At 36.3% G+C, this 12755-nt stretch overlaps 1 protein-coding gene across 7 annotated transcripts in view; it reads right to left on the bottom strand.

Annotated features, from left to right (window-relative positions):
• Positions 1 to 3486: 3486 nt before the first annotated feature.
• Positions 3487 to 12755, bottom strand: part of LOC122563545 (KH domain-containing RNA-binding protein QKI) — a 108914-nt gene continuing 99645 nt past the window's right edge. For 4 of the 7 annotated variants that reach the window (XM_043717414.2, XM_043717412.2, XM_043717415.2 and 1 more), the window contains exons 7-9: positions 9660 to 9734; positions 7815 to 7927; positions 3487 to 7012 (exon numbers count right to left, since the gene is read on the bottom strand). In XM_043717414.2, the coding sequence (XP_043573349.1) occupies positions 6989 to 7012; positions 7815 to 7927; positions 9660 to 9734 (212 nt within the window). In that variant the 3' untranslated portion in view covers positions 3487 to 6988. The other 3 variants (XM_087976761.1, XM_087976762.1, XM_043717416.2) reach the window with 2 other exon arrangements.

Raw genomic sequence — 12755 nt, 5'->3', positions numbered from 1 at the left:
GAATATTGCATTGAGACTTGGGTACCACACTTTGGAAAGGTGATAAGCATACTTGATAAGAGTGCAGAGCAGATTGACTGTAATACCCCCGGCAATTAAGGACTTGAGTTACAAGATTAGGCTGGAAGGTGGTCATCTCAGAGCCAAGGAAATGAAGGAATACAATCTTGACAGGTTTAGATATAAAAATGTATTTCTTTGCCCATTAATATTAATGGCATTAGTGCTTTTGAGGGCAGGGGAACAGAGAAGGCACACTTTTAATGTTTTGGGCAAGAGATAAGCACTGGGTGAGACAGAAAACTCTAATGGAGCAAACAATACAGGGGACCCAGATTCATGAATATCTGACTTATGAACACTCATTCCAAATATGATCCCTTACATGGTTTTAATTTTTAAAAGACCCAACATAAATGTTTCCTGTATGTACAAATGACTGCTTTCCATAACCCCATGTTGAGCTCCAACTTGCATAAAAGATCAACTTCCAAACAAACTCCAGAACAAAACCCTGTGCAACCCATGGCCTGCCTGTAACCTGGAATTTACGGGCCACAAAAAGTGATTGAAGTGGAGAGGAGCAGGGATGGAGAATACAACTAACTGGATTGCTCCAGAGAGCTTGCATAAAGTTGATGGGCCAATTAACTCTCTCTTTGGCATAAATGGCTGATTCTATTTCAGAAAGTCAGTCAAGTTGCCACAATCCCAGAGGACCATCAGGCTGCTCTCTCATTAAAGAGGTGACTTGAGAGTGGTTTAACCTGAAGGTCACACCTCAAACAAGGGCAAGGTTGAGAAGGCAGGGCCTTCAAGGTAACCTCAACCAGTGCAGGACACAAGCCCATGCAATTTATATTTCAACCGAGCATCCAGCGAAGTAAGCTAACCCAGCTAACCATCCACCGACTGGTAGAATAAAACAAAGAAAACACTGAAGAGATGTTGCCAAGACTTTTCATTTTATACTCAAATGTAAGAATGTCAAATTTCAAACAATTACATTTATAACTACAGGAGAAAAGGGTGCCAACTATCTTGAGTTCCCCATGGCATTACCTTGGCCTAAAGCAACAAGGAACTACAGGTTACCTCATGTCACCCAGTACAAAAGGTGCAAGGCTTGAACGTATTTCTTCTGTTTGCAGAAAAGTGGCCCTACATATAAAATCATGGCACTTTGAGCATGTTCAAGCTTTGCACCACTTCTTTAATTACCTCGGAGCTCAGGGAGCTAAAGTTCCTGGCTACTTCTTCCATGGCCAGAACCAAGTTCCCAAACAATCAGCACCCTAGTCTCCTAACAGTATAAACTGCTATAATAGCATAAGTTTAGTATCCTTGCATTTATCCTGATGAATGGAAGATGAAAAGTTTTCTCAGTACATTTCTCATTTCAACACAACTTTCTGCTTAAATAAATCTGGATCAGCATAGTTTCCATCATACACAAAAACTATTCAGATTTACAATAGCAGATTATAGAAAATTAATCTGACCTGAATATTGTGCCAAAGTATACAGAATTACAGAGCAAAGGTGCACAAGCTTTAATTGAGAATTTGTTTGTGCCCAGATTCAGTTACTGTCCAATGATGAACACAAATATAAATGTGGGAGCCACGTTCTCAATGAATTATATGTGGAGTTCTTGCAGTCTCTGAACATCCATATTCAAAAGCTTTTGAGAAATACTTCTCAATCAGTTGCTGGGTTGTGTTTGGGTCAAGTGACCCTCCTTCAGTCACTGGAATAGAAATGGTAACTCTGGAGAAACTCAGCAGGTCTGGCAGCATCTGTGGACAGAAAACAATGTTGTTGTTTCATATTTCCAGCATGCAATTCTTGGTTTCATTTGGCAGCCAATATACTGGCTGACTGTATAATTAGCAACCAAGATGTATTTCCCATTGAAGGAGATTTCAAAGAATTCTTTCAGGATATTCTTGGAAGTATAATTCTTGGTTTAGTTTGGATTTTGTTCGGCTTGGACTTGTTGAACCCAACAGTTTGTTTCTGTGCTGTATGACTAAGTTTGAGTATGTTAAACCGTCAGTACGCTGGTGAGGAGACAGATGCAGGTTCTAATTCTCCTCTGCTCAGGAGCTTGTAACACTGCTGAGATACTTGGACCAAAACTAAATTCTTAGGCTTCATGCACAATTTTTTTGAAAACATTGTTTGTATAATTAAAAAACTTGTTATTTTGGAGCTCACTCATAAGCAAATAGCTATGCAAAATAGTAGAAACATTCATCCCATGTCGAAACATAAAAGGTAATGAAAACACAGCTCTTATAATTCTCTGTACAATGTTGTATCACTGTATTGAAAAGATTAAATATTAAAAGCAGCAAGTGTCCACATATCTGTTGTATGTTTGGTATCACAGTTGCTTGGAGATCTTCAGATTTCAAGGGTCTTCATTCAAGCTTACTTTGCTCTTGTGGCTCATTCAAGATACTAGCAAGTGCACTTGCTCATGACAGGTTACTACTTTGGAAATAAAGTCCCCATGGAACGGCGCAACTTGCATCACAATGTAAAATGATCAAATTATCCAAAATATACAGACGAATGTCATGATTCAGCTATCTGACTGTACAAAATTATTCAGCAGCAAGTTGGAAGCACTTTTTTCCTCTATTTGCCACTTCCACTCCTTGAATATTTGTTTGATCTATTTTTGGTTCACATCGCACCCATGTTATGCCATTCTGGATTTCGTCATCAATCCAAGGCTAAGAAAGCCACTAAATATCAAGTTTCAAATTGCACAGCTTCCATCAGAACCTTTCATCTGGAACATGCCCAATTTAAAACTGCAACACTGACAATAACAGAATATTCCCACCCTAGGATTCTGAAGTGTGCAGAGATAAAAAAAACCCACAGCAATGAATAGAAATGAACTTTGAAATAGATGGGTGGGGGTAAAGGGTTTTGCATTCCAGTTCTCAGAACAGCACTAAGGTGAGTGAATAGAAAGTTCCCACACAATGTTATGCACTTCCTCACAATCCAATTGGATTACAGAAAATCCAAAGATGTGCAGGTTAGGTGAACTGGCCGTACTAAATTGCCAGAGTATTCAGGGATATGTAGGTTGGGTGCATATCCGGGATAAGTGTAGAATAATAGGGTAGGGGAATGGTCTGGGTGGGTTAACTCTTCGGAGGGTCAGTGTGGACTTGTTGGGCCAAATGGCCTGTTTACACACTATAGGGATTCTAAATATTCATTAAAATCTTTCCCAGAAAGGATTTATGCTAAAAACTGGTTTTCTAATATAAACGTGTTTCAGAACTTGAATAGTGCTGGAGTTTTGGACATCATTTAAATCAACCATAAGCATCTTGACACCTTGCCCAGAAATGCAGGACTAGCAAGTCATCAATATGACTCAATGTAATTGTAGTGCAGACAATTAAGAAATTCATTTGCATTTGAATACATCAAACTAGATACTGATATAGGCAGACATTCCAGTTTTAACAGTCATTTTATTGCACGCGTACAAGAGAGCTCCTTTTGGTAGAAGTTACATACAAGTGAATTTCAACTTGGACTATAAATACTACTTATATATACAGATTCAAACAATATTTTTTATGCATATTCTTATCTTAAAGTGAATTTGCAGGCATAGGCTGACTGCATTGAGATTCCCCAAATGTTAATGTACTGCATTAGATCTTCAGTGCTTATTCTTTCCCTCTCAATTTACATAATATAAAAACACTGGAAAGCAGGCCATTTTACAGCATATTACATATCAGACTCAGTAGTCAAAGGACTAGTTTACTAAGTGACTGCCTCAAACTCCTACTTTATACCCTTCCACTCCCACCCACCAAAAGACAACTTTGATTTATTTACCCCCAATCATTGCTTGTGTGCCTCTATGAACAAATACCTCCTGCATTAGTTGAAAGGAAGAAAGAAAGTAGAGAGGCCAGGTCCAACATTAGTACACACAGAAGGTGCTTAGCTGGTAGGCAATAGACAAGACTGGACAGATATCTCAAAAGAAATGTTACTTTGTTCCCGACCTTGAAGGGACAATGTACACATCACCCTCCAGGCTCCACTCAATTCTGAATGCCGCTGTTTACTTTATTGTGCAGTGCAAGTAAGTCACAAGACGACGTAGCACATAACTTGGAGCAACTTTCAGCGAGTGTTATTTTTTGTGCATGTGTGTACTCAAGAGCAATGTATGCTCTTCAAAAAAGGTTAGTCCAGTGAACCAGACTGTTTATCAAGTGTTAAAAACAAACTATTCAGCAGTTAGTAGATTTGTACTGTAACGTTTATTAAAATAAATGCCAGGGTTAATAGAAACAGCAAACACCATGAAATAAAATGCAAGCATGTAAAAACATTTGTAACAAGAAACTTATTAATTGGATAATGAGTTAACAAGTCAGAAAAGGCAACACTCCCAATGATAGATGATTACAATGAATCTGCAATAGTTTCTGGCTATCAAAACCACAGGGGCCTCAAATTGGGAACAAAAAGTTGTATATGGTATATAATATACATACAAAATGAAGATAGAAAAATACATTATAAACTTGTAACAATGGTGGTAATTACAATACTATACATGTGTGTAGGCAATATATTGAATATTGTACACAGCATATGTAATTGCTTTGCATTCAACCAACCATCACGTAACAGCAGTGTCTTTGAACTATTCTCCATAATGTAACTGAGGGAATACATAATACTGTTAAGAAAACTTTCAATGTTTTGGTTACAAAAAAAATAACACTGACTAAACAGAGTTTACATTAGTTATATAAACTCAATGAAAGCTGACAAAAATTAAAACATTGAAGGGCAGCAAGTAACAAACACATTGGAGATGGTTGCAAATTTGTTCTTATGTGTTTTGTTCTGAAGTCAAACACTGCAGCATTTTAGTTTAATGATAATAGCTGGTTTGTTGGCTTTTTAATTAATTAGGCAAAACTAAGCCAAGGTGGCCTTCATTTTGTAAGTGGCTAATAGAAAACATTTGCTTAAATGTTTACTCAAAAAAAGGCTACGACTCTATGAAAAAAATGGCACAGAAAAATTGAAGGTATAAACTTAGGAAGACAAATGGCACAAATTACAAACTAGTTGAGAAACTATTTCACACTTGTTGCATAGAATCAATGAACTAAATTCTTCAGACAGGCCTAAACTTGAGTAGCTTCACACAACTGTCCTCATACTGTTCTATCATGTTTTGATTTTTTTTTTGCCAATAAAGACTGCTTCCCTCCTCTCCAATGATGGACTGGCATGCATCATACTTAGGTCAAACAATATGTTAGACACTTACAAATTGACCAGGCAGATATAAGGCACTATTTTGCTTTCTTTATGCTCCTCTCTTCTCATCCACAACCCTGCAAAACACTAGATACACTGTTTTGGTCTTCAGTTTCGTTTACAACCATCCAGTATCACTTCCATTACTTTTTTTTAAAAATTTTTTGTATTTTGTTACTGCAAGTAAGTATAAAAAGCTAAATTGTCAAAAATATATATTTCTTCACCAGCACCCTGTAAAAGTATCTAGTTTTCCTCTGTGGTTTAAATGCACTGTACTTATCTACACTTTAATAACATGTATATAGCAAATAGAATAGGCAAGCATGGCTTTCACATCCTTCTTAAAGAAGTGTCTATTTATGGAGAGAATTAGAAACAGTTTTTTTGCATCCAGAAAAATGACACATTATGAATGCACCTTGGTGTCAAGGTATATGTGAACATTAAGAATGTTATTGGCTGCACTGAAAATCAAGCTGAGCTCAAAATACAAGACGAATACATTGGATAAACTCAGGAAGCTCAAACTAAACAAGGACAGTAAATAAGTTGGGGAAAACTGTGTCAGGCAGCTTTCATCTAACATGCACAATAGTAATTGCAGATGTTAGGCGCTTGAACAATGAAAGAAGTACTCAGACCCCCAGCTGCTATTTTTGAAACTTTTTGACACTATGGATTGTCCCTGTGGGCTGGTGGCACTGGCAGTAGACGTCTGGGTTTAGACAGTCAAATTTAAATGTAGAACAATTTTGAACATGAATGCTCTTGGGGGAAAACAGGGTACGGTTTAACAGGAACTTTACTGATCAAGCAGAACATCACAGTGGAGTACTTCACACCAGATTATATTACCAATTGGGCAAAAGACAGAGGTTGTAAGGCTACGAAGTAAAACAAATCTGAACAGGAGAAACTATCCCTTTAAAAAAAATTGATTGATCCAAGGAGTTGAATTCATTGATAATCTTATTCATTATGCTTTTCTCAACAGCATCAATAACCTAGAAACTTTGTTTAGCTGCCTACAAGACTAAACAGCATCTTAATTCTGGTGAGATTCAAAAAATTGTCAGAAGTGGCCTTAGAAAAAAGTGTTTGGCAAAAAACGAAGGTTCTGTACACGAGATATTTTAAATCTTTGTCCTTAATTGTAGAGGTCAATATTTTGTACTGTCAGTATCGAACTCTCTCCCAATATACCTGACTCAAGGTCCATCCATAATGAATCACAAATGCGTTCAAAGACTTTGTAACTACAACAAATTACATCAGATGTCCATCACATTTGTCCGTGGCAACTGCCTGTACAGCGCTCAATCCCCTGCCAGTGCTGTTAAGAGACCTTTCTTACCATTCTTTAGGGAGAATCTTTAAGAGATGATCACTGAGAAACAGTGGTGAGGGATGAACTGGACTTATTGCTTTAGTATTATTCAGTGCAGGTTCTGGTACCACACATTCACCCAACCAGAAAAGCTGTGGCTGGAGCTTTAATTTTAATATATAAACGCAGTTAGGTAACGAGACGAACAGACAGTGCCTCAGCTCGCTGCATTGAAGACAGGCAAGCATAGGCGATAACCAGTTAACTGATCAGCAGGCAGGCATGGTCAGGTCATCATTGGGTGAAGAGTTCAGAGGTCAAAGGTCATGGGTTAGTTGCCTGTGGCAGCTGGGTAGTTAGGAACATAAGAAAACAAAAAGATAGAAAAAGATATTAGTGTCAGCTAGTGAAGACTGATGACATGAAAACTAACCATATAACTAATAAAACTATTTTTTATTGGCAAAGATCTGAAATGTAGTCAATCATGAGTAAAAGTATCATGATTTGAACATGAAAACAAACTTCTAACAAAGTAATAGAAATACATTTAAGACTAATTAATGGTTAGTAGCAGTCATAAAATAAAGTTCAAGGCTGGAAGAATTTTTGCATAAAGAACATCTACCCAAAGTCAAACAAATTTAGAGCAGTGGTCCATTAACTACTGTCCTCGTTCTTTCAAGAAAGAGCAAATAATTAAAGTACATGAATAAGTTTTAAACTGACAATACATAACAAATTGGGCTCTCTTTTGTTTTTAGACATATCATGCCCTTTATTTCTGACCTTGCACGAAGATTCTTTCTTCTGCCACCACAATGGACTGCTGCCACATCCTTGCCCAGGACACCAAGTAGTTTTGTCCCAGTTTCAATATAACTGGGAAGGCTCCAAGTGGAATAACAGGAGGCTCAAAAACCACTGCCTCTTTTTTGAGGCACCACAAGTTGAAGGATCAAAATATCCAACAACTGTGCTTTAGCTTTTGTGCTCATTCCACAGATAACAGAATCCTGTTAAATTTCAGTCTTGCTCACAAGCATGTGACAGCTTTCATATGGTGGAACACAGTATTTCAGACCAAAACCATAACGAATTCACGTGTTTTGTTTTTGGTTAAAAACTAGAAGCCTGTAACTTTACATACTGGGTACTGTTGAGATGGTGATCCTTTGGTCTCGTACAATTTGAATTGTGGTCCTGCCAGATTTTTGTAGGGTCCAGGACCCAGGACCATTGGATTCATCCAGCCCTGAAGGTCTATAAAAAAAAATTGTGGGAAAGAGACAGCAAAAGAATTCAAAACGTTTGTCCAAAGATGGTTGCGTTGACTGCTATTAAACATTAGTATTTAACAACAGCAAAAAAAAAGCAAGGCTAAAAAGGTACTTTTGCCATAGGTCCAAGTTTACATTTAAAGCTCAAGGAAACTATTTTGCTTCCAAAGATTTATTTCAAATTACACAACATTAAAAAGCATGGTGCCACATTGAATGAACATGTAAAAATCTGTTAACCAACTACTTCACAGATCATTTAGGAGCCAAATATAAATGGGCATCTGAAATGGAATACTTGGGAGAAAAAAAACAAAACTGGGACATGTGCTTCAAATAACTGCTTGCAGTTTCAATTCATATTGCAAATAAAAAGTTCAGACAAATCAACATCATTCACCTTAAAGCTCACACTGAGTACAATTAAATCAAAATTTATAACATTGCACATATTTAATGAAGTTATTCTATAAACAAACCACATTTTGGAACCAGTGGGGAGGAAGAGGAGACTCTACAGCAGGTACATATTGTACAATATATACATAATACTTTGGATTGTGGGAAAGATGGAACCAAAAATGTACATTCAAATAATTTCAACACCTCTTCTGCCCACAAGCACAAACTTTGGAAGCATTCTAGCTAGTGCTACCTGGAGCAGGTTAACCTTCAATTTCAAATGGAACATTAAACGCACTATTTTAAATATAATGAAATGCCACAAGAAAGTAAAATCGTAGAACAAAAAAATTCAAACAGTAGTTACCAGGGCAAAAATTCCAACACAGGAAAGCTAGAACACTAATGTTTTATTAAGACTAAATCAGGAGCAAAACATTTGCAGAGAACAAAAAAAATAGAAATACAAGCTCAGTGCAAAATTGAACAGTCTTATCAGAGTAGGCATAACCCTCAAATATTTGCAGACCTATCACAAATCCTCAGGTACCAAGGTTAACGGTAAACATTTCAAATTTATGTAGAGGGTTGAATATCATCTGTTCAGGCTTTACTTATAAAGAATGATTCCAGCTGCAAGAGCTACTATTCTAACCTTAAACTAATGATGTAGTAACTAGTCAAAAGGCTTTCTAGCTAGTGAAAAAACATTTTTGAAATATTTCAAATTTAATGCTTTTTAAATTATTGTACAAGCCCACACTACTGTCCTAGAACTTAAATGCAACTAACCAATTTGGAACCAGCCATTATAATACTCCTGATTTATCAGATCTATATTACTTTGCAAACATTAAAAGGTAAGAATTGATCTAGGATGCTCGAAGCACTTATTAGATGAGAGAGTGAGGACATTTTAGTAGCTTCATAACTTTGAGCTTCCGATTTAAAAACTCCAAAACTTCAGCAACTAGTCCTGTCTTATAAAAACGCATACAGTGTACTTTTATTCTATACAATTAGTTTATTTTGCAAAGTCATGGATGGAGTGAATTTGCAACAACCAAGAATGGCTAGATTCAGTGCAAGTAAAACCGGTTTTCATTTTCCTGACTTCTCAATTACTGCGTGTATCATTCAGGAATGTAAAGAATTTGTTCTTAGATTTGTAGTGTTCTTTATTAATGACTGGAATAAAATAGTTGGTCATTTCATGCTCCTCAATCCACTAACCCAAGTACTTCCTGTACTCAAAGTGACAGCTTTAATATTGATCAAAGTAAATGCCATTTTGGCAACAAGTCTAAACTAACCTCTGTCTGCGGTCACAACCCTTTGGTAAGGATGGACACGCGAATCATGCCTCCGAACTTTAGTTGCCATCGCACCTAGTTAAATTGTAACAAGTCCAAAAGAGAGTTAGAATATTTTTTCTAGAATAAAACTCAAAATTGGTGTAGTACACAATTCAATAACATACAATGACTTAAAATTATGCAAAAGTAAATTTAGGTAGTCTTGCCAGATAATATTGCTTTACTAACTGCTTATCTCTTAGTATTATGCACTGGGGCTGTTAAAGAGTCTCTTTCAGATACTGCAGTTAAGAGCTAAAGGTCAGGCGAGCATTTACACTCATTCAGTGAGAACAACTTGGCCAAAGTAGTATATCTGAACATTTTGGGATGGAAATTGCTTAATATCGGCATACAGACAATCTAAATGGCGGCCTGAGTATTAATTGCATCATTTTTTTATCTAAATACTCAAATGCAGCCTCATGGTCAATGTTAGCTGCTTGGATTATCCCAGCGTGTAAAAACTGACAAAAACCTACAAGATTGCATTCACTTTTAATTGTAATTTATTAAGAGTGTGATAATACCTCCCATTTCTAGAATCAATAATTTCCTAACAATTGGCACTTAAGCTCTAAGCTTCTCCTTTCCTGAAATCCAATTTTTCTTGAAATTCAAAATCCTAAAACTGGACGTAAATCGATAGGATTACTGTAAACTGATTAAAATGAACCCTGTAGTCAAAAGTAGTAATTACAGAATTTTTCTCAATAGCGTCAGGAAAAATTCTTTCAAATCCTGAAGGGCAATTTTTTTTTGACCAGAAAACTGCTTTGTATTTAACAATGCAGTCATAAAGCAAACTCAGTCATGTCTTACTGTGCTAGGACTGATTTACATGTTACATATACATATAACTAGCATTTAGAAGGCAGGTTTCACCATAACCTACAAAAGTTCTTTTAAACATGGGTCCATTCCCAATTTCAACAATATAGAATGAGTGGTGTCTCTTTTCAAACCCTTAAGATTTCTGTGGACCTTGTAACAAGTTTTGTGTTGTTAGGTAAACAGCAGCACACAAGTTATCTACTTAATTATACTGTTGTGCTATATGGTTAAGTAAGTTAGCACCAGTAAATATTCAAGAAAAATTGTGGGCATCAGTTTACAAATGGAACTTAGTGCAGAAGAGAGATCTGGAACCACAGTAAAACCCATCAGCATCCATTGATAAGCAGTTAGTAAAAAAAAATTAAAAAAAAGTACAAAAATAAATGAGCCTTGCACCAAGCAGAGATTGAAACACTGCAGATTTGGATCACGAATGCCAGTTTGGCAAGTGTCAGTGTGTTACAAAGGTTGATCAGTGGTTAGTGTGCATGTGTGCTAGAAGATCAGATTCCAATACCTCTTGCTCTATCACAGATTAAAAAAAGAAATGTACTTGACTAATTCAGAACATGTTTTGCAGTACCAACAGGAAAGGAGGTCAGGATCAGCATTTCCAGGTTTTACAGCAGAATTTCCTTTGAGACATTAATTAAAGCATTCTTTAAAGCTTCACCAAATCTGGATCCAATTCACAGGCACCAAGAAGTTCCACAACGTAATGATAAACCCATAAAGCCTTAGCTACAGCATTTGTTTGCAAATTATAATTTCTCTTCAGTTAGCAGGTTATGGGTTAATTTACCAATGCTTACAGATTAATGTTTTTACTGAGACCAAAGCACTAACCAACTATTACAGAAAAAGAAGCAATGTTTGGTAGACGAAGAAAGCTTGGGACCAGCTATGATTCCAGTAATCATCTTCATCTGGCCTTCAATCAGCAAGGTCAAGTCTTTCCAAACATTAATGCCGTATTCATATGGGTCAAAGAACACCACAGATTTCAGAATTTCCTCAACTAATTTATGGTAAATCATGAACATTGTGTCCATTTATTCTTGAATTATCAGCACTTAAAAATTATGGACCTATAACTACTGGAAAACTGGACAGAAATGTACACAGACATTGAGGATTAAAAGAACAATGACAGTGTTATTTAATTTGCACTGGATTTAAACCCAGACAATAAACAGGAACAAACATTGTTCTAATCCACTATATTACCCAGTGCCTGACACTTTTCTTGCAATTTTCCATTCTGATGTAGAATTTTAACAGGCTCAAAGGATAAACAATATGCTGATTTGGAGCAGTTTTCAGTAAATTTACTGGTTCATATGTAATTCTTAAAGTGGTGCAAGCACCTACAATTAAAAAAAGATTTAAATTATTTTTCACTTTTGAAATCTAACAGTTTGTGGAAAAGCTGAAAGAAACCCCTTTAATTCTGGTACTTTTTGATTATCACCGTACATATCAGCTCCTTGCTTGTCCAAGTAGTTTGATAGGATATATGTGATATCACATTCTTCCAAATCAGGTCTTCAGTGTATCCATTTTTCAACAATCGCTACAAGTGTACATTTGTCTCAAAAAAGTGCTTTAGGTAGTTTAAACCACTGAACGTGTCCTTAAGTCTTAAGGTATATTGTATGATATGGTAAAGCCTGCCAAATACTGAACACCCTGTACCCAAAATAAGCATCGCTATACTGCTTGTGTTTCAATGTGCTTGGTCAGACTCTTCACTTCTTCTGAAGTTATTTTTCCTGAGGATTCAGACACATGTCCCATGCATTCTTAGCCTTTTGTTGGAAAAGCCATACCTAAGAACAAACAATTAGCAAGGTAAGACAATTAGACATCTTCATTTGAAAGAATCCATTGCTTTCAGTCTTAAGAATTGCATAACAAACTTTATGAACTTTCAATGATTAAGCTTCTTACCAGCTTGAAAACCCCATGTCTTACGTGCACACATTCCTGCTGAATGATTAATGTTGTTTTTAACTAAGAACTGGGTAACCTGGAATCTGATTGAATTGAATGGCAGGAAAGACTCAAGAGTGAGAGGCAAATAACATTGACAATTTTATTTAAGTTGTATTTGTGAAAAGTGAAGGTAGGCTAGATTTTGTGTGTTCCCTTTTCACATAAATAGAACAAAAATTCAGTATGACTGTATGGCTGTAATAACAAACATCTATTTTCTCA

Source organism: Chiloscyllium plagiosum, unplaced genomic scaffold (assembly GCF_037043375.1).
Source record: "Chiloscyllium plagiosum isolate Xiang-an unplaced genomic scaffold, Cpla_swu_hap1 HiC_scaffold_30, whole genome shotgun sequence".
Taxonomy (NCBI): Eukaryota; Metazoa; Chordata; class Chondrichthyes; order Orectolobiformes; family Hemiscylliidae; genus Chiloscyllium; species Chiloscyllium plagiosum.
The sequence above is the reverse complement of the archived record's forward strand: the minus strand, read 5'-3'. Positions and strand labels throughout refer to the sequence as shown.